This window comes from Antechinus flavipes, chromosome 1 (genome assembly GCF_016432865.1).
Source record: "Antechinus flavipes isolate AdamAnt ecotype Samford, QLD, Australia chromosome 1, AdamAnt_v2, whole genome shotgun sequence".
Classification (NCBI taxonomy): domain Eukaryota; kingdom Metazoa; phylum Chordata; class Mammalia; order Dasyuromorphia; family Dasyuridae; genus Antechinus; species Antechinus flavipes.
Genome location: NC_067398.1, coordinates 299,718,146 through 299,741,309, shown reverse-complemented (window position 1 = coordinate 299,741,309; position 23,164 = coordinate 299,718,146). Strand labels below are relative to the sequence as shown.

At 38.9% G+C, this 23,164-nt stretch overlaps 1 protein-coding gene across 1 annotated transcript in view; it reads right to left on the bottom strand.

Moving 5' to 3' along the window:
* Nucleotides 1-23,164, bottom strand: part of LOC127545411 (uncharacterized) — a 169,075-nt gene that overhangs the window by 70,467 nt on the left and 75,444 nt on the right. Inside the window, exons 35-42 of the mRNA XM_051972685.1 lie at nt 21,318-21,410; nt 18,857-19,074; nt 18,213-18,406; nt 15,719-16,021; nt 14,251-14,477; nt 7,267-8,400; nt 2,927-3,211; nt 659-931 (exon numbers count right to left, since the gene is read on the bottom strand). Coding sequence (XP_051828645.1) covers nt 659-931; nt 2,927-3,211; nt 7,267-8,400; nt 14,251-14,477; nt 15,719-16,021; nt 18,213-18,406; nt 18,857-19,074; nt 21,318-21,410 — 2,727 coding nt within the window. The remainder of the gene's footprint in view (nt 1-658; nt 932-2,926; nt 3,212-7,266; nt 8,401-14,250; nt 14,478-15,718; nt 16,022-18,212; nt 18,407-18,856; nt 19,075-21,317; nt 21,411-23,164) is intronic.

Below are 23,164 nucleotides of genomic sequence, written 5' to 3'. Positions count from 1 at the left end.
AAAGAGGTTGTCCCTACTGCCTTCACAAACAACTCTCACATCCAAAGGCATGGACCTAAAATAACCCTAAAAGAACCTTAATCTCAATTTGCTAAAGTCAGTCAGACAGCATTTTAAAGCACCTATTGTCAACTGTATCTTTAACTTGCTTGCTTTTTTTGATAACAAAGTTTTCTTGAGATGTAACTACAAGGTAAGATTTACAGGTACAGATAACTTCTTGGAATCATCCAGAATCCCACTGGAAAGATATATAAAGTCTTAAGCTTTCCTGCTAGTTGGGACTCTTGGCTGGAAGGGTAATCCACACCAGTCAATAAGAGATCCTAAAACACAGTATGGAGTGATATCATTCTCTATGTGATCTGGCCAGGACCCCTTAACCTCAGAGTCTTAGCAATTGCCTGGCTAATTAATAAACCTGTATTTTTAACAGATCTGAGATCCTAAAACACAATATGGAGTGACTCAGTTTATTTACTTCATCACTCTCTATGTGACCCTGACCAGATTCCTTAACGTGAGTTCTTCCTCATCTATAAAATGGATTGTTTCAAGTGTGAGTACAATGGATTTCCTATATGTTACACAATTGTAAGTTTTAACTAGTATTTCCCACCATTAATATATATTATAATCATTATTTGCCCAGACCTACCTGCAGTAGCTCACACTCTGTCTCTGTATCAAGTACCCACTGGGTTTTGTTCCTGGGCTGGAACTCCATTCTTCCCAGGAGCCGACACTGCCCAACTTGGAGAGTTAAGGAGCTTTGTGGGACAGAGCCCAACCCTGTCTGCAGGTAGATGGTGCTGCTGGGGGGCAGCCCCAGATGGGTCAGGGACCTGAAGGAATGGTGCAGGCTTCCTTGTACCAAGGGTTTTTGTCTGCAGGAAGTTGCTAAGTGCATGCGAGCATCTCCTTCATCACTCTGGAGGGCCATGATAAGATCACTATCACAAGGCTCAATCCTGAGAGAGCCCCTGCTGGCCAGACTCTGTGGAAAACCTGCTTTCTGTAATCATGGAAGAAGAAAATGGAGGTTTTTTTTTTTTTTTAAAGCATGAGTTATACTTGATGTATCAGAGAGCCTGTTGAATGACCAATAGAACTCCAGAATCTTTAGGTAAATGGTGTGTTGGGGGAGGGGAAGGAAGTAAGGGAATCTCAAGCCTGGTATACACTGGCTAAGAGGCATTCCCTCAAAGATAATAGCTTTTATCTGGCACACAATATTACACTGTGAATTATTTCTCTTGTTTCTCCATCCTTTCTCCATCTTCCACAGCAGTTACTAGTAGGGATATTCTAGAGTCAGTTAATACAGGCTTAGGATATTCTGTTGTTAAATTTTCAATGCAAGCATTTACATCTCAGAATTTGGTAAATGCTATAATTCAGGGCTTGACTTATTATTTTATTGGTTGTCTAGACTTTAAAAAGAAGTGGAAAAATGTTAATAATTCAGATTAAATTTAAAAACATGTCATGGTTTTCAGAGAGACTGTTATTAAACATTTATTAGCATATATCTCACATTTATATAGCTCAGATCACATCACTCCTTTATGCAGAAATCTTTAGTAGCCCCTCTCCCCCTTGTGCTTATGAAATAAAGACCAAGTTTCTTATCCTGGCATTCAAGGCTCTTCATAAACACACCCCAGTTGACTTAGCTTATAACAGTAATCTCTCTCATATACTCCATGTTCCAGCTAAACTAGATGACTACTTGTCCTCTAAACATGAGCTCTATTTTCTTATTTCTGTGTTTTTACTCATGTTGTTCTCTAGAACTGGAATGCATTACCTCTAATTTTAAACATTTTCAATAGTCAAAATGCGCGTTTGACAAAGCCTTCTTTGATCTTTCCTCTTATCCCTGGCCACCACCACCACCAAGGAGTTCCTTCCTCTCCTAAACTCATAATAATTCCATCTTCTTTCTCCTGGGTACTCACCAAATTCTTTTTATATACTACTTATTTACATACTTATTCCTTTTACTAGACTGTCAGAACCTTGAGGAGAAGGATTGTGTCTTATACATCTTTGTATTTGCCTATTGGAGGTATCATATACAGTAGATACATAAATATTTGTAATAAATTGTTGAAGAGGCTAATTTACTTAGCACTTGTATGAGCGATAATTTTTACCCAGTTTAATTTTCAGAATTCTTGGGGCATAATTCATTCTTTTGTTCTTCTGATGTCTTCTAATCCCTACCTCCAAATGACACTAAAAACTCCCAGCAGACAGAAATAGTTTAGGCAATTTATTGCTTTGCCATAGAAGCACAAAACTGTGATGGCAATCACAATGATGCACTGGGAATGTCTCCCCCTCAATCCTTTTGTTAGGGATGATCATTGAGAACAAAGCAAAAGAATAAATATAGCTGATAAGTAAGCAGGGAAAGGACTGGTAGAAATAGTTATTAGGAGAATTATGCTGATACCTTATGAAAGACCTAAGAGCCTGATTAATAATAAGACAGAAAAATCCTGGTTCTTTCAACACTAAGGTACATTGTAGAAATGGTTGTACTTTTTTTTTTTTAACCCTTGTCTTCCTCATCTCTGCCAAATCTAATGCATCCTTCAAGATTCAAAAACATTCCCTGGTGACTTCAAACCACATTCCCTTATCTGAAATTTATTTATTCATTCATATATCCATTCACTCATTTAGCAAAAATTACTAAGCAGCTCCTATGCTAGTCCATGCTGGGTGCTATCGGGAACGCAGGGATATCTTCCACAATGACTAATGCAGTTTTAGATGTAAGTAAGTAGAAAGTAAATATAAGTTGAATATAGAATGGACCTAAAAAACTGAAACTGGATTATACCTCTATTATAGGGCAATGATTCTCCAGAGAAAGGGTCCAGTTGGTTTGAGTTGTATTGCTTTCCATCCTGACATCTCCATCTGCCATCATAGAACATGGGCCGATGGTCAGTTCTAGCAGCACCTTTGGTGCATCTCCGCCTGTAGTTGACACCCTGAACAGATTCTCTTCGGCAATTCCCAGTCCTTTGAGTAGAGGCCACGATTGTTGAAGCTGGGCTTCCAAGTGGTTGTGGAGACCACAGAAAGTGTACAAGTGGATGTGGGTAAAAGCTTCACCAGAAGAGAGGTGTCCTGCTAGCCTGGCCTTGCAACCATGTACCAGAAGGGAACCATTCAGGGACAGCATGGCTGGACTCTGCAACCAAGGAAGACTGAGGATGTTAGGGAAATAAGGACCTCAAGAACCCTCCACAACCAGCCCATTCTCTTTGACAGGAGAATATATCATTTCTCCTATAGCCTAAGGATTGTTCTTGAACAGGCTAGTGTGTAAACTCTAAAGTGGTGAATATGACATCTATTCTTGGCAAAAATTCCAGAATATTTTATTAAAGAGATGCTTTGTTTACATTTAGAAAGAGAAGCAATGTTCACTAAAAGCCTATTCCTTTCTTGACAAGGAAACCAGACTGATAGAAGGCAAGTAAATTACAGATTTATGGATTTATATTTCAGCAAAGCATTAACAAAATCTCTAATGCTTTTTTTTTTTTTTGGACAAAGTCAGGAGAAGTGGACCAGATATCAGAATAGTTAAGTATATCCAAGATTAGGTGAATATCTGGATCAAAAGAATGATCATGAATAATTCAATGACAACTGAAAGAGATAAGTGAAATATAGAGTTATAGATATAGAAATATATTTCAAGGACAGATCTTTGGGATATAGTTATTATATATACTATGTAACACACACAAATACAAATATATAGTGAAATGAGCAGAACTAGAACAAATTTATACTATTATATTGTAAAGACAAACATGTATTTATGTATGTGTGTATATATACATACATTTTCATGTATTTTGTGGAGAAAGATAGAGGGAATGAGAAGGTAGAGGAGGAAAAAAGGAAGGAAAAGGAGAGGAGGAAAGGGAAAGGAAAAAGACAGAGTGGGGAAAAGGTGGGAGGAGGGAGAAGAGGGAAGAAAAAGAAAAAGGGAGAGGTAGAAGGATAGAGGAAGGGAAAGAGAGAAAGAGACAAACAGAGAGTGGGTGAGGTTAGGGGTAAGAGATGGTTCTAGGAATAGGATAGTTGTGATGGCATTTATAGCAATAATATTTGCATATTTTGCTAGGAAGAATATAGCAAAGGGGCCGGCAGCGTATTCTACGTTGAAGCCTGATACTAGTTCAGAATCTCCTTCAGTTAGGTCAAAGGGTGCTCGGTTTGTTTCTGCTAATGTAGAGATATATCATATTATGGCAAGTGGTCATATTGTAATGATAAATCATCAGTTCTCTTAAGTGATTGAAAGTGTTTTTAAGGTAAATGAGCCATTGATTAGTATGATTGAGAGGAGAATAATAGCTAGTGATACTTCATATGAGATTGTTTATGCAACTGCTCGTAGGGCTCCGATTAGAGCATATTTTGAGTTGGATGCTCACCCTGACCATAAAATTGAATATACCAAGGAGGAAAGGAAGAAACAAAGGAGGGAAGGCTAGAAATGAGAATATATGCTAAAGACCTTTACCAATAACTTGGATAAAGGTTTATTAGATGGGCAGCTAACAAAAAAAGCTGAAAAAAATAACTTGCTGGATAAAAATGTTAAGATGCAGAAACATCTCCACAAATTAGAATTTTAATTTGAATCTAAAAAGATCAATTTTAATTAAGAGAAATACAAATAAAATTATTCACATAGGTTGCTTTTTCTTTGAGTATAGAGTACAGGAAGAGATGTAGTTAGACAAAATTTCTTGTAGTTTTTTTGGTTTGTTTGTTTTTAAGATCTTGAGTTTTTAGTGGACTGCATGTTCAGTAGGTGTTGACAATATGACATAGAAGTCATAAAAACAAAGACCAATCTTAAGCTATATCGAGTAGAAAGTGTTCAGAATGAGGAAGGTGAGAATATATGCCCTGCCTACTTCACATTTGAAGGGTTCTGTCCAATGCTGGGTGCCTTATTTTTAGGAAATAATATTGATGCTTTAACATGTTAATGAATCCAGAAGATGGTGATAAGGTAATAAACCAACAGAAGAAATTGAGGATGTCTGACTTGGAAAGAAGACTTAGGGAATATACGCTAGCTTCCTACAAGTATATACATGATATTGGATCTGTTCTGATTGGCCTCTGAGGCAGATTCAAGTGTAATGAATGGGTGGAAGTCTCAGTTAAACAAGATTTATGCCTATAAGGAAAAGCTTCCCAATAAAAAGAGAGACACAAAAATCGAGTAAGATGCCTTAGTGAGGAAATGGCTCTTTGCCTCTCACTGGAGATTTTCAAGAAGACCAGATAACCATGCTGACAACCTTATAGAGAGGATTCTCAGACAGATACATAATCTCACAAGGTACTCCAAATTCTGAAATTCAGTAATTCTGAAAATGCTTTTGTCTTTGTTTTCAGAGATGTTTTTTTTAGTCTTATTTCTAGATCATGGAAAGAGAGAAAAGTGACCTCCCAAGTGATAAAAAGTTTAGGGAGATGGGTCTTATGAACAACTGTAATAGATTGGAGGGTGACTGAATAAATTATGCCATATGGAATATCATTGTGCCGCAAGAAATGATAAAAGGGATGGGTTCAGAGAAACCTCAGAAAAAATTGTATTAACTGATACAAACTGAAATAAGCAGAACCAAAAGAACAATTTTACAATAACAATATTGAAAAGACAAAATTTTAGGACCTAAAAATTCTCACCAGTGCAATGACCAACCATGATTCCAGATGATCAAAGATGAAGCATGCTGCCCTCCTCTAGAAGAGATGATGGACTTAAGCCACAGAATAAGACCAACATTTTGGACATGACCAATGTAGGAAGTGGTTTTGCTTGATTATGCCTATTTGATACAAGACTTTCCTTTTTTTCTTTTTCAATTGGGAGAAGTGGAGGAAGAGAAAATAAATGCTTGTTAATTGAAAAAAAAAGAAAAAAAACTTGAGACTATTTAATGTAGAGAAGAGAAAGATTAGACAAAAGTTCAGAGAAAAAATAAGGAAAATCCTTTAAATCCATGACAATGTGTGTTGGCAAAGGAATTTAAGGTTCCTAAACAATTCAGATTCCTGGATCAGAAGGTGGAGGAATACTAAGAAGGAAAGAGAAAAAGATAAGTCAAAGTATGCTGATTTCTTGAAAGCCTACTTTCTGACCTTCCATAGGGATAGAACTATTTTTTCTTTTCTGATTTTGTTGTAAGACTACCTGAAGGCAAGGGGATGAATTGGAATCATAAGCTCAGAACGTTAGAGGTGTAAAGGGGAGACTTAACAATAGAAATCCTGTCTTGGACACTTTTTATCTGCATGACTCCAAGGAAACTACTAATCTCTTGTCAGTTTTCAGTTCCCTTCTTTGTTAAAAGGTATAATAATAATACCTACTCCATATAGTTGTAAGAATTAAAGGAGCACATATATGTGTATATATATGTATATTTATATATATATAATACTACAAATCTTTAAAAATACTACATAAATGCTAGTCATTATGATTAATTATTACTACTACCAACACTATCTTTTCCATTCACAAATCTTAAAATACCACATAAATGCTGGTCATTATCATTAATTATTACTACTACCAACATGATCTTTTCCATCAATGGAAAGATCTCTGGTTTTGGAGTCACAGGAATTCTGTTCCTCTGCCATTTAAAACCTGTGTGATCTAAGGCAGGACACTAACCTCTCTTAACTTCAACTATAAAATTCATGGAATATATGACCTCAAAGGTCCCTTCTATACCTCAGTTCTACGATTTTAGGTCAGAAGTCTATGGAGCTATATGAAGTTCTGCTCTGAAATTTCAGAATTAGAAATTACTCATATGGCCAACAGAGAAAGAATTCTCCCCTTCCAACCTCAAGGAGAATGGACATTTCTCCAGAGGGAAGAAGTGTTTTAGGGTCTTTCTTAGGGTCTGGCACAGTTTCTGGATCATGGTGGGTACTTATTAAAGCCTCGTCAGACTGGAAGGTGATAAAGCTACGGCTTAGCCCTTTCAGTTCCCTTAACTCAGGGTTTCTGTCCTCTCCTCCCTCAAACTGCATCTTTGATTGATTTTGAAAGGGTCCATATCTCCAACCCCAGCATCCTTCTGGATTTGCCTGCCCACTCCAAGGTCAGCGGACCCACAGCCAGCAGCATGCAAGAGCCAAAGCAATGTGAAACATGTCCTTCCCTGGGACGAACATGTTCCTTTCTACCTGCAAGTAGGGACAGTGACCACGGAGAGCCAGCTTCCACTGCCCGGGTGGTCTCCTCCCTTGTCGCCCCACACCGGACACCCTGCAGGTTCCACTCAGCATCTCCAGACTCAGGTCTGCCTGGGCCCCCAGCCGAGCTGCTCCGTGGAGCCAGTTTCTCTCAGGAATGCCAGTCCGCAGCCAGCTCAGGATGGCATGGTGCAGCAGCACCTTCAGCTCTGTCTTCCTCCCCCAGGAGGTCAGCAGCTCCGCTCTCAGGGGCTGGCCCCCCACCATGACTCGGACCTTGCTAATGAGCGATGTTGGGCCGTAGGTCACCCACCCCACTAGCTGTACACTTGAAGGCACAAGGAGAGTGCTCAGCTGTCTCCACTGGTGCTCCCAAGTCCAGTTCATCCTGGCCCCACGATCCAGCAGCCAGATAAACCCGCTTGTATGGAAAGAATCTTGGTTTCTTCGAACTTTCAAGCTGCCCTTAATCTTTTTATTTTTTGCTTTTGCGTATAACGTGATTGACCACCTCCTGCCTAAATTCTGTGGTTTCTTTTTTTGTGATAGCTCCTGGAGCAACTTGACCTTGGCCATACCCCAGCCCTGCCAGTGAGTTCTTGCTGAGAGTAGAACACCTCTCTTGTCAAGGGAGACATGAACATGCCCTTCGAAACCATGACAATGTGGCTTGGGGACCCTCCAGGTCTCTGCTGTGTGGTTGACGAGAAGCGCATCAGCCTCTCCCCTAGGAGAGGAAGTTACTCTGCCCTTTTTGGACCCTGATGAGTTTTGAACATCTAAGTGGGTGTGGATCCCCCGTCCCTCTGCTGTTAGATTTAGCCTGGCCTTCAGTCTACTGGGCTGACACCTGAGCAAGGCTCTGACCTTCACATCTCTTGGGATGTGAAGGAAACGGAGGTGGGAGAATGTGTGCACCAGCTCTGCTGTGACTTCCTGCCCACGTCCCCTGCTGTGACAGCCACCCGCACTCAGGCTATCCCGGCAATAGTTGAACCTCACTGCGCCACATCTACGGAACCCCATGGCTGAGAAGGAAGTCTGTACCTCAAATGGACGGTGGGAGATGTCCCCGCTGCAGTGGCCGGACAGCTGGCTGGAGGAGGCTTCCCCGCTGCAGCTGACCTGCAGAACCCAGGAGTACAGTTAAACATCGGAAGGAGAGAAGCCTACTTGGGCAGGAGTGGAGAAGGGCTCGCTCCTTTTATTTGCTACAGATGGACGCCTCTTCTGATCAGAAGGACCCCACTCAAGAAATTGCAACCACCCATCCTACAATAGAGCTACAAATATTAAGGAGAGACTATCAAGCAGGGGAATTCACAGATCTCTTAGGGATCCATGGATAGATTTCAAGGGTCTGTAAACTTGGACAAGAAAAAAAATTACATTTTATTTTCACTAACCTCCAACTAAAAACAAGTATTTTCTTTAACTGTTCTTTTAAACTTTTTTCTCATTAACTTTAACTGTAAACATAATTCTGAGAAGAGATCCATGGGCTTCACCAAACACCAATTAAAATAAAGGACTCCTGCTTTTCACTAATTTCCAACTCAAAACGAGTATTTTCTTTAACAGTTTTGTTAAGGATTTTCTTTAATTGTTTTTAACTTTTTTCTCTTAAACTTTAACAGTTCAACTTTAACTGTAAACATGATTCTGAGAAAAGATCCATGGGCTTCACCAAACACCAATTAAAATAAAGGACTCCTGCTTTTCACTAACTTCCAACTAAAAACGAGTATTTTCTTTAACAGTTTTGTTAAGGATTTTCTTTAATTGTTTTTAACTTTTTTCTCTTAAACTGTTAACAGTTCAACTTTAACTGTAAACATGATTCTGAGAAGAGATCCATGGGCTTCACCAAACACCAATTAAAATAAAGGACTCCTGCTTTTCACTAACTTCCAACTAAAAATGAGTATTTTCTTTAACAGTTTTGTTAAGGATTTTCTTTAATTGTTTTTAACTTTTTTCTCTTAAACTTTAACAGTTCAACTTTAATTGTCAACATAATTCTGAGAAAAGGTCCATGGGCTTCATCAAACATGAATTTAAGATAAAGGACTCCTGCTAGAACAAACAGGACTTTACCTGCATGTCAAGACCTGCTTACCTGGAACCTGGAGGGCACCACACCAATGAGTCCAGGAACACTGTGCTGTAGCCCGAGAACCACCTCCTCTGAATGGCCTCCATTCTTCTTTCTCTCCAGCGCCAAGTGAAGGTGCTCCCCATCCAAGCCAGCCTTCATGCCAGCCACCAGCCTGGAGCCAGAGTTCTAGACAATGAGATTGGATGTCTCTGAGCCCTTGATCCTGGGCCAGAGAGGAGCAGCAGCAAAATATAAAAAGCTTGTAGTATGGTGGAAAAAACTCTGGACTTGGAGAGGGGAAAGCCTGAGTTCAAATCCTGCTTCATACACACTTATTAGCCAAGTGAGAAGAATTACTCTAAGTCTTAATTTCCTTGTCTGTAAAGTGAAGATAATAATAGCACCTTCCTCATAAGGGGATTGTGAAAATCAAATGAGGTGATAAAAGTACTTTGTAAACTTTGAAGTGATGTATAAATAGTGGCTATTATGGGATCATATAGTTAGAGCTTTTCTAGCTTAGCTTTAGAGGCCATCAAGTGCAATTTTATAATTTTTTAATAAATTATATTTTACAAATTCATTTATTTTTTTATATTTTTAATAATTTTTTATAAATCAGGAAAATTTTATAAATTAGGAAACTGAGGCACAGACTAATTAAATGACTTATTCAGGGTCCTACAAATAACAAGTCTCTAAGACAGGATTTGAGTTGAGATCTTCCTAAAGTCAACTCCAACACTATATCCAATATACTGCCCAACTACCAAAATAAAGAGAGATGAAGGAAACATTGCCCAGGATAGAAAAGGCACAGACCTAGTCCTGACTCCACCATGGACTCATGGGGTGACTTTGACCAAACCATTTTATTTCCTGGTTTTCTGGTTTAATTTCTTTTATAATATGAGAATGAACCTACCTGCTCTTCATACTTTACAGGACTACAAGGAAAAAATGAGATAATACTCACCACTTACCACAGTGCCTACCATATAGTAAGTGCTATATAAATGCTAGTGCACATAGTAAGTACTGTATTATTGCTAGTTATCATGCTCTTCCTTCTCATTATTATTATTAGTGATATGAAGAGGTAATTTAAAAAGCATAAAACACTGCCCCCAATCCAAGGGATTGTCCAACTAGAGCTGGAAAGCCATCTATTGCAACTCTCCATTTTATAGGAAAGTTAGGAGACTTGTTTGGGGTTACATAGGTGATAAGTATCAGGCAGGATTTGAATTCGGTATCACTTTCTCCAAAGTGGATGTTCTTTCCACTGTACCCCACTGCCTTACTTCAATTAAATAAACATTTATTAAGCACCTACCCCATGCCAGGCACTGAACCAAGTGCTAGTGATAGAAAAAGCAGCAGTCCCTGCCCTCAAGAAGCTTACAATCTAATCTGATGATATTTTTGATGATATTTCATTCTGTTCCTCTTCTTCACTTTCATCATCACCAGTAATTCTAGCTCAGGCTTAATGGGGAATAATAGTTACCAATAAGCTATCATTTTTGTTATGGTTGCTAATAATAATAATAATAATAATAAAAGAGACACTAAGATGTACTGAACTTGTAGTCAGGAAGACCTGGGATTTTAAAAGCCTGCCTCAGACACTGAGTTGTGTATCCCTGAAAAAGTTATTTAAATGCTCTGTGCCTCAGTTTACCCCATTAGTAAAATGAGAAAGGTAGACTCTGTCATAAGACTATGACCTCTAAGGTTCCTTGCAGCTCTAAAGCTGTGAGACCAAGATTCTGAAAGAGAAGGAATATGATTTACAAACCATTTTCCAAAATCATTTTCCAGGTTCTCCTCAGGGGAGAAGTCAGCCTTGTTCTACTCCTTTCCTCCCAAGTTGCTGGCTGCCTCATTTACCAAGTGTTAGAGGTAGTATGCACAATGGCCACCCCATAAACCATCTCTGCAGATGGGATAAACCTACTGGAGAGATGGAGGAGAGTGTCTCCCCTTAGCATATGAAGATACCCCCCAGGAATGGGCAGAGGAGAACAAGTTGTTCCAACAGACACAAGGCTCAATGAAGCAGGTGCTGTGGAGTGTCTAGGGCTTGCTCAAACAGCCAAGATAGACCAAGGCCATTTGTCTTGACTTTTGTCTTGTCCCTAGACTTTACTGACTCTCTCAGTAAGAGAGAGTGAGACCAACAACTTTGCACAACTCTGTCTCTCTTAAATTTCATAAATCTAGACATCATCAGTGTCATTGGTCCAATTTATACTTTTTCTTAATACAGCTGTTCTTTCTCACCCACCCACCCAAACACACATTCACATATACTTTCTAGCCCTGCATTTCCTTCACTTTGTCTGCTGCCTTCAGTCTGGGAGCTGGAAGAGAAGCCTGAGAAAGAGAAATAATCTTATTTACTAAGGGTTCATCTCTTCCCATCTTCCTGCCACCAATAGGACCATTAAAGTCTCTTGCTCACATATGCAACTGGCAATCTCCTGTTACATTTGGTACTGTGTCCCACATTGATGGGAGAGGAGGAACGTCTGCCCTCCAGCTCTAAATTCAATATTTAAAGACAAATTACAACAATCCAGGCCAGGCCTTTGTCCAGCCTGTCATTGATCTTTGAAGGATGAATGTAAAAGCTCCACACCTGTATGTGCCTCCCACTGTTAGGTTTAAAATTCCACCCCCAGGAAGATATTTCTTCCTCAAAAAGGGAAGGAAAAATAACAATAGCCCATATTTATAGCTATTACTTTTGCAAACCTTAAAGCACCATATAAATGCCAGCTATTATTATTGTTTTGCAAAGCCCTTTGCATGCATTTGATCCTCAAAATCAGGAGTAACTAACTTCATTGTTATTATCCCTGTTTTATAGAAGAGCAAACTGATGCTCAGAGAGGTAGCAAGTCTTTCTCAAACTTTTTTTCTCCTCACAATACAATATTCTTTGCCAGAAGAATCCCAGGACTCTGAATGTTTAAACTGGCAAGACCAAAGGAGGGAGGGAGGAAGGAGACTTAAGCATTCTTGGTTTTCCTTTTCTAAGGGCAGCTGGTTTTTGTTGAATTTTGAGTTCAAAGTATGACAGAGTTCTGAGGTTTAGTACATGTAGATAATGGATAGGTTTTGTTTATTTTTTGAATACCATATGCACCATACTACGTGTGCTGGGTCAGGAAAATTTATATTAGAATTATTTATGTTTTCTTTTATCTGCAATAATATAACCTCCAAAATTCCATAGCAATGTGTGTTGGTCATGGCAGTGTTGAAACTCAAGCTTGGATCTGACTTCAAGTCTGCTGGGTTTTTCTATATAACATGTGGAGATCATAGATTTATTAGCAAGGGAAGAGGGCTTGGAGGCCTTCTAGTCGGGTCTCTTCCTCTTTCCCCAGCCCCTTTTTTTCCAAATGAAGAAATGGAGATCCAGAGAAGTCATGAGACCATAAGGGTAGAATAATCTTCCAAGGCCAGCTAATCCATCTCCCTCTACTTAAGAATACACCCTCCACCTCCAAAGCCTAATCTTTCCTCAGTACCACATAATAGCAACATTATTCATTGTTTGTTAATATAGCATTTTAGATATTTTATCTTTTGATCCTTACAATAGCACTGTAAGTATGGTGCTATTATTATCCCTATTCTACAGATAAGAACAACAAATATGTATATAGAACTTACTATGTGCCAGACACTATGCTAAGTATTTTATAAAATATTATCTCCTTTGATTCTCACAACAATCTGGGCAGGTAAGTGCTATTATTATTATCCCCATTTTACAGATGAGAAAACTGGGGCAAACAGTGCTTAAATGACTCACCCAGTATTTGAGGCAGTAAGTATCTGAGGCAGAATTTGAACTCAGATCTTTCTCAAGACTCCATGACACCTCCCTGTCACTTTCTTATTCCAAATCCAATCTTCTCCTTTTTATAATACCTCACCTCCAAGCTGCTTTACTTATAATCGGTGACTTATCTTAAAAGTATGCCCTGAATACAAAAGGGTAATTGAACAAGCTACCACAATTTGGTGGAAATATCTCTTAAGAACAGTCAGGTTATCGGTAAGTGATCTTTTAGGACAAGGAGGGATTTTGTCCAACTCTCTAATTTTATAGATGAACAAACTAATAGAAGAAAATAACTTGTCTAAGATCATTCAAATAGTTAGTAGCAGAACTCTTGGGAATCAAATCAAGTATTCTTTATACCATAAAGTCAAGTTACTCTAATCCAATATTCGACCTACTTGCCAAATAATTTTTAAATGATCTTGCCACATAAATCTCCTATAGTAATTATTTTTTGGACTAGACCTGTAATTTTACTAGCAGAGGGAACTTCCAGTGAGTAAATTCCATCTACCAAAACAGATCAGTAATTACTATGCAGATTCATTGACTTATCCAAAATCACAAAGCCAGTACGTTTCAAATGCAGGACTAGAATCTGGATCTCCTGGTGCCAGTCAAGTTGGTTCTCTGTATATTATATATCTCAAATTCCATGGGAAATTAATAAATTGGCTCTCTGGTTTGCCAGTGAATGATTGAACTATTAAAATCAAGTTCCTAAATCTATCCCTGCATCCATGGTTGTTATCCTATTCAGAGACTCATACTCCATAGGTCCAGGAGACATCTATTCTTTTCATCCCTCTCAACTGTAACAGGAAGGAAGATCACTGAAAAATTCCGTGATCTGGCTTGAGAGTTACCCTATTATAGTTTACTGTTAGGGAAAAATTCTAGGTATTAAGAGGCAGTTGAGACCAGCCAAGTATCTTATATCCCTTGTCATTCTTCCTCATCCTCACTCTCAGACATTCTGTGTCAAATTAAGATCCCACATTAAGTAATTACTCACTTGATAATAACAGTCTCCTTCAACAGAAAAAGGGATTCCAAGTTGCCTGAAGTCCTTGACATTATGACTCAGATTTGCAGTGATCCGGGCCTCTGAGAATTCCCCAGGATTTTCTACTCTCAAGGCAGCATCAATATGGTGTCCATTGCTCTGTAGCCCCAGAGTCAGCCTGTGGTTGGGAGCACGGTAGATGTGGGAGAACAGAAGCTCTCCACTAGTAGGCAGTCCTGGATGGGAAGAGACACAAATAGAGACATGAAAAATGGAGATAGATGATGAGACCATTCGGAGAGACTCAGTCCAGTCCATTTCCTCAAGAGCCATGCTGGAGTTGAAGGAAGAGGAGATAAAGAACTAATGTGGGACCACTACACACTACACACCTGTCAGATTGGCTAGAATGACAGGGAAAGATAATCATGTGGAATGTTGGAGGGGATGTGGGAAAACAGGAACACTAATACATTGCTGGTGGAATTGTGAATACATCCAGCCATTCTGGAGAGCAATTTGGAACTATGCTCAAAAAGTTATCAAACTGTGCATACCCTTTGATCCAGCAGTGTTTCTACTGGGCTTAAACCTCAAAGAGATACTAAAGAAGGGAAAGGGACCTGTATGTGCCAAAATGTTTGTGGCAGCCCTGTTTGTAGTGGCCAGAAACTGGAACCTGAGTGGATGCCCGTCAATTGGAGAATGGCTGAATAAATTGTGGTATATGAATATTATGGAATATTATTGTTCTATAAGAAATGACCAACAGGATGATTTCAGAAAAGCCTGGAGAGACTTACATGAATTGATGCTGAGTGAAATGAGCAGGGCCAGGAGATCATTACATACCTCAACAACAATACTGTATGATGATCAATTCTGATGGATGTGGCCATCTTCAACAATGAGATGAACCAAATCAGTTCCAATAGAGCAGTAATGAATTGAACCAGCTACACCCAGCAAAAGAACTCTGGGAGATGACTATGAACCATTACAAAGAATTCCCAATCCCTCTATCTTTGTCCGCCTGCATTTTTGATTTCCTTTACAGGTTAATTGTACACTATTTCAAAGTCTAATTCTTTTTGTACAGCAAAATAACTGTCAGGACATGTATGTTTATATTGTATTTAATTTATACTTTATCATACTTAACATATATTGATCAACCTGCCATCGGGGGGAGGGGATGAGGGAAGGAGGGGAACAAAAGGTTTGGCAATTGTCAATGCTGTAAAATTACCCTTGCATAAAGAAAGAATAAAAAATAAAAATAAAAAATAAAAATAAAAAAGAATTAATGTGGGGATTTTAGTCAATCATAGAGTACCACTGTGTCTTCCATTATCTTGGATTGTAGACAGTTTGCTGAATTTTCATATTGCAAACAGGAGAGTGTGGCTGCCCTCCTGCCTCCCCTAATCCCAAACCATCCCCACTGTAGGGTCAGGGCTCCTTCTGTATTTCCTACCTGAACTTTTTAAGGTGTTACTGTTGTGAGACAGATTGGCAGAGAGCTGCCTATGCCCTGGAGCTATGGTGCAGGCTGTGCCCAGGGACAAAATGGTCTCCTCTGCGTGAAAGGTAACATGGGTGTGATAGCCATTAGGTTGGGTCTGCAACTGTCCCCTCAGCTTAAGTTCCTCAGGGATGGCCTGACTGCCATTCTGAATCATCACACAGGTCACACTGCGCATGCTGCTGTTCCCCAACACGTGTTTATCCCTTAGCCGGAGTCCAAACATAGCATCATCAATAAGGATGCTGAGGTTCCCTGTGGGAAACAGAAAATGGGGCTGTTCAATTCAGCACAGAGGAAGAGAAGAAGACAGTTTCTTATATCCCTTGCCCCATTCTCCAGATAAGGAGCTCATGGTCCCGAGACGCCAATTAGGAGGAGGTGGTGAATTCTTTGCTCTTCCCTGCCTCTTGGAGAATACATCCCTCTTTGCCCAATTCTTAGCCATTTGCTTGTTTCAAAGTCTTTCATCCGTTTGTGTCGCCTAATTCATATCCTTACTGAAGCAACGTACCAGCCTCCAGGTCACTCTCCCTCCTCCCTCAAGGTTTTGAACGACCATCTTCCTATCCACTCCAGCCTTCACAACTGGATCTTTGATATACAAATCGCTCTTCCCTTGAAAACACTACACTGCATTACACACACACACACACACACACACACACACACACACACACACACACACACACCATAGAGCAACATCATCAGCTCCCATCACCTTTATCTTCACTCCATCTTAGCCATACTCAGATATTATCATATTTTAGATTTCATCATCACCGATAAGTATGTTATCTCCATGGTCCTGAACTCTGAAATGTCTGTTTACTACCTTCTAGCCTTCCATAGCACCTTCTATTTCTCACTTAAAACTATTTTTACCAATCCTGCCTTTTTTCTGTTCCCAGTCCTTCATACCTGCTCTTTCTTCACTTTTCTCTCTTATTATCTTGCCCTATGCTTAGAATTGGAACTAGAATAACCCGAGCTTTGTCCTAGGACACTGAAATTGAAAGGATAAAAAAGTTTAAGATAATGACTTTAGAAGATAGTGCATTTAAATTTACATTTTGAGAACCATGGCAATTTGATAGCCTAGAAGCAACTAAACTTGACATCTAATTAGCAAGTATAATTAACAAAATAGGAAGCTACTATATGCTGTGTTTCCTCCTAAGGTAACCTATGATATACCTTCTTCCTGGCGTGGCCACATTCTGCCTATTACTGTTTGGGGATAGCTTTCTTACTCCCCTTTAAGACTTGTAAGTATTGTAGGGTATCTATCCACAAAAATCTTATTGTCTTGAAGTCTATCTTCTCACTCAACTGAATTTAATTTAAGTGTGTTATTTTTACTTAACTACTTGTATCATATAATCATGGATTACAAAGTCGGTCTGAGCGCTCGTATGTGCTGTTATCTCTGGGCTTTCCAGTTTCTAGTTGGAAAAGCTTTGCCCCAAGGTCTCCTCATGGGTGCCTTGCCCTCTTATCATATTATCATTCACTACTTCTCAAACCCTATCCCTGGCTTGTTCTTGCCATATGCTTTCTCTCCTATGCTGCTGAACATTGCTATGTCACATAACTAAATTGACAGTGTCCATTATAGGTTCACGTAACCTAAAATCAACTGTACTTTCACTGAACAATAGCAATCCTCTTATTTTTTGAATGATCACTTGTTGAACTTCTTGAAATAGCTATCCAAAACCTTCTCCCTCTCTCTCTTCTTCTCCCTTTCTCTTCCTCCCTCCCTCCCTCCTCCTTCTTCTCTGTCTCTCTCCCCCTCTCTTCCCTCCTCTTTTTCTCCCTCATTTTCTCTCTTCTTCTCTCTCCCTCCCTGCTTCTCATTCCCCCTTCCTCCTCTCTCCTTCTCTCTTTCACTTAATCTCCCTACAACATCTTGTCTTCTCTTCCTCTCAGCAGGAGGTCTTGACAGCTTTTACTAAAAATAAAATGAAAATAAAATCACAAACCATCTGCAGTAAGCTCTTTCTTGTCATTTACCACATACCTCCAAACCACATTAGTTAACTTTCTATTCATGGTTGAATAAATAGCTTTGTGAGTAATTGGGGTAGACAAGATAGGGTTCAAGAGAGAAAAGGTAGAAAAAGTAGAGAAAAGGACTTAGGACGATGCCAGGAAAGGGAGACTCATTTAGGCTGTAGAGAGGGCTGACTCATCAAAGCAAACCGAAAAGGAGTGGTCAGCTGGTAAGTAAAGAACCAGGAGAGAGAAGTGACAAAGAATTAACGAGGAGGGATATTTATCTGTCTCAAGAGCTGCAGATAAATGAAATTTAAGTGTTGTTTTTTTAAAGTTTGCATGTAATAAGGAAGGAGCTAATAAATAGGGGAAAACTGGAGGGAGGGAATAATAAAAAAGCCAAGTTCCCAGGGAAGAAGAGAGGAAGTGAAATCAAAGGCAGACACACCCTCGTTGCTTTGATTCTTCTGTTTAAGAGATCCGGTGAGGTCGAGGAGCTTTGGGACAGTCCCCCAACTGTCAATGTTGTGTTGGACTCTACCCTGCAGGGACAAGACGGACCCCACTTTCTGTTCCTTGAGTCCTGTGAAAAACAGCTGGGCGCTGTTCTGATTGATTGACATCTTGGTAAAGAACCAGACCCTAGGATGGAAAAAGACAAACTGAAGGAGTAAGAGTGACCACAGTCAATACCAAAGGGTTAAGATTCCTGGACATTTTCTTTAAAGCTGGGGCAGAGCATGCCCTGTACAAAACAATGGAGGAGATGAAGTTTGTCTCTCCCTTCCTCTTCAGGGTCCTTTTCTTCCCTCCTGGATCCTTCTTAAGCTAATATACTCACACTCCATAGAAGGAATTAGAGCTACAAGGAACCTCAGTAGACATCTAGCTCCATTTCTTCATTTTACAGATGAAAAAACTGAGTCCCAGAGAGACTGACTTACCCAGGATCATGCAGGTAGCAAGCATCAGTGATGGTATTTAAACCTAGGTCCTATGATTTGAAAGTCATTATCATGGAACATCCAACAACATAGGTAACTACTCACCAATCTCCTGACCACTATACCACTGATTTTTGTAGGCTATTACCTTACTGGAGAGAATTTGCTGGATATCTGTAGCCACACTGCCCTAGGATCAGTGAAGATGGCTTGCCGGAGGAGAGCACTCACATCCCATCTGTGGGAGCTCTTCCTGGCCTCTCTGCTCAAGCTGGCCTCCAGGAGAGTCAGCTCCTTCCCCGAGACATGCACAGATAAGGAGCCATTGATACTTCGATCTTTGTAAAACCTACCAGCAGCTTGGACCTACAGGGTAGACCAGATAGAGGCAAAAGGGTCAAATGGGATTCTGCCCTATAACAGAGGGGAACCATAAAGGAAGCGTGGTTGGGGAAGGAGAGAAGGGAAGGTCTACCTAGCTTTCAAAGTCTAATTCACGGTTCACCCACTCCATAAAGTCTAGGATGCAAATAAATTCAAAAAAATTGCTCTAAACTTGAAAACACCGTGTCTTTGGGCTTTACATGACATTGAACATACACATTCTGGCATTTTTAGCTACCTTTTCAAATAATTTGTTGACTCAAATATATTTTAAACTGTATACAAGGACTAGGGCAGCTAAGTGGTGCAACAGATAGAGCACTGGGTTTGGAATCAGGAAGACTCATTTTTCTCGAGTTCAAATCTGGCCTCAGATTCTTACTCTTAGCTGTATGATTCTGGGCAAGTTACTTAACTCTGCTTGCCTCAGTTTCCTAATCTGGGAAATGAGTTGGAGAAGGAAATGGCAAACACTCCAGTATTTTTGCTGAGAAAACCCCAAATGGAATCACAGAGAGTTGGACGTGACTGAAACAATTGAACAACAAAACACAAAGACAATACTAATATAAGCAAAAAACAACAGTAAAATGTATTAGAGGTTATATTAAATATAATGATCATTCTTGGTTCCAGAGAATTGATGATGAAATATATCTCCTTCCTTCCACTACAGAGGCGATGGCCTACAGTGGAAAAATATTGCATATGCTGTCAGGGGAATTTGCTGCATCACTTGATTCTACTAAGGTATTTTTTCTCTGTTTTAAGGGAAAATTCTATTGGGTAGAGACAATTTTACTAATTGTAGAGTTAAAGAAAAACATTAATAAAACACTAGAAATAAGCTCCTTAAGTGCATAGATTGTCATATTTTAAAAGGAAGGAAACATTTATTAAATGCCTATTATGTGTCATACACATATGTGTAATACAAGCATTATTTCAACTAATCCTCATAACAACTATTGTTATTAACCCCATTTTGCAACTGAGGAAAGTGCTTAAAGTTACAAATGTAATTAAGTGTCTGATTCCAGATTTGAGCTTATCTTCCTGACTCTAAGCCCAGTTGCTCTTTCCAAAACACCATCTAGCTATCCCTAATAATTTAGCATACAATATAGTGTATTATAATTACCCATGTTTGTACCTCACTTCCTTCTTGGACTATAAGCTATATTAGTGAAGGATCATTAGTCAATTCTCCTCCAATGTCTGGAACGACAATCTGGACCCAGGAGGAGCTTAATGTTTACTGAATAAATACTTCATGTATGTTTTCCATGATGACAACAAGCTCAAAATAGGCGTCAAATGGATTGAGAATAGAGAAACCTTGGACTGAGCCAGTTCTAGTATCATTGCTTAATGTAGTAGACCAAGTAAACTAAAACTTGATTTTAATGACCATTTTGCCTAACCTGATCCACTTTGTTTTCTCAAAATTAAACATCTCTTTGGGAGAGAAATACAAAAATAAAGGGAGGGACCTGTCTACATGACACTTTAAAGGGTTCAAGTGTGTTCCTTATTCATATTATTTCATTTTATCCATGAAAGAATCCATATAGTAGCTTCTGCTATTATGATTTTATAGATGAGGCTTAGAGGTTAAGTGATTGGCCCATGATCACACAACTGGTAAGTAAAAGAAGTGAGATTCAGACAGTAGGCTTGCCATTTCTAGGACCAGGACTTTATTCACTAAGTACCACAGTGTAGAGACTATAGATGTGGTAGCAGAAAGACAAGTTCAAATTTGACCTCATATTTAATAGCTATGTGATCATGGCAAGTCACTTAATGCTCAGTTTTCTCATCTACAAAATGGGATAATAATAGCACCTACTCTCTAGGTGGGTATGAGGATCAAATTAGATAACAATTGCAAGGTACTGAGGACAGTTATTAGTAAAAGTGGCATCCCATACACCATAGTACAAACATTCTCTTCCTATATTTCAAAGGGAGAGACGACACGAAGAAGTTTAATTTCTTTCATCCTAAAAAGTACCAAAAAAATCTTAGCCATTTATGAGCAGTTTAACAGAAAATTTAGTTGAGTCTGTTTTTGTTTCAGATCCACCTTGAGTTTCCCACCAACGTCCCAGGAATAACATTTTTAAAATGGAATCTTCTTGATTCCATCCTCATCCTAGGGGATCACATGTGAAAAAATCCTCCCAGGGAAGCTATTTAGAATTCCATAGATGATATAGTACCTGGAAATTTGGAGGAAGTGTCACACTGACAGGATGCTTAAGTTGGGAGAAAAATCCAAAGTGAGACTTGGATCCATTCAGCTGAAGCAAGAACTGCAGGGATGAAAGGAAAGAGGAAGAAAAATCAAAGAACTGAGCTGAGTTCTCTCAGGAGCTCAGGGGAGAACTTTATGTTGGAGATTCAGGGCAAAAAGTTCATCCAAAACTTAATTCAGGCCAATAACAGGAATCTTCTGCCGTTTGAGATTAACTAATCAAAAAGCATTTATCAAGCATACATAGTGTGCCAGACCCTGGGGATATACAATAAAGAAGGAGAAAGTCTTTGTCCTCTAGGATGTTACATTCTAATACAGTATATAAAATATATACATAAAAGTATATGTAAAATATAATCAAGATAGGGTGGGATGAGGAAGCCAGCTTGTACCAGTTTCTAAGAGCCGGTTGTTAAATTTATTAATGTAAGCTTTTATACCTCAGAAAACTGGCAAATGCTATAGTAAATCAAGACTTGATTTATTGTGCTGAGTTAAGAAAATGGTAGAGAAAATGTTAATCATGTGGTTAAAATTTCAAAGTGTTTCTTACATTTTCAGAGAGCTGATTGTTAAACATTTACCAAGTCATTACAATGCGAGTAACAGAATGACACAGTCAGATATATGATTTAAGGAAATCATTTTGGCAGCTGGATAGAACATAGACTGGAATGGAAGGAGAATTTGGGAAGAGACATCAGTTAGAAGGTTGTTGAAATATAATCCAGGCAAAAGGTAGTTCAGACCTGAAATACAGATCTGTATTTCATAACTGATTTGATATGTGAGGTGAGGGACAATGAGAAGTTGAGAGTGGTACCAATATTGTAAAAGTTGGTGAATGGAAGGATGCTGCTGCCCTTGATCAACAGTAAAATTAGGAGGAGAGATAGGTTGGGGGAGGCAGAGAAATGAGTTCTCTTTTTAGCTTGAGATGTTTATAAGCATAAGTGTCAAATGTTAGGCCTGCAACACTATTGATCATGGCCTCAACCAGATTAAAATGTAATTGGGAAGCATTTAAACAAGATAAATAGAAATACAATCAAACTTAGATAATGTTACATTTTAAAACTAAGTCAATATAGGGTCCATTGGGATCCTTATGAATTAATTAATGGACCCTATTTCTCATTGAGTTTGACACCACTGGTCTGCAAAAGTTCACAATGCATTGAAGAGAATTAGTGATTTATAAGTACAGGATAGAAGAGATGCAAGATTCAAGAGATTCCTTATGCCTGAGGTACCTCATCAATAAAAAGAGTGGTTTGATTCTAAGGCCCCTTTCAGGTCTAAATCTGTGGTCTAATAATATTATCTCAATATCTCAATAATATTGAAATGCAGGATGGAAGCACTAGAAAGAGACCAGAGCTGGGTATAAAGATTTAGGAATCATCTGCATAGAGACGATGATTAAACATATGAGAGTAGATCAGATCATTAAGTGAGAGCGTGTAGAAAGAAAGAAGAGGACCCAGGACAGACCTTTCAGAGGTGTGATAGAAGAGACTGAAAAAAAAAGAACAATAATACAGGTAGGATAGCATATTCCCATGAGGGAACAGTGTCTTAAAAACCCAAAAGAAAAGAAATTCCAAACCTCTAACCTGCACAACCATACCACAGAGGGAAAGGTTCAGAAGATAATGTTATTTTATTAAATTTTGATTAAATTAAATTTTTAATTAAAAAATTTACATATTTATTATATGTAAATAAATAAAGGCTAAAAGAACAAATCTAGGATTGCCAAATTCTATTGTTTTCCAATCTTTCCTCCTCCTGACAGTCACAAACTTC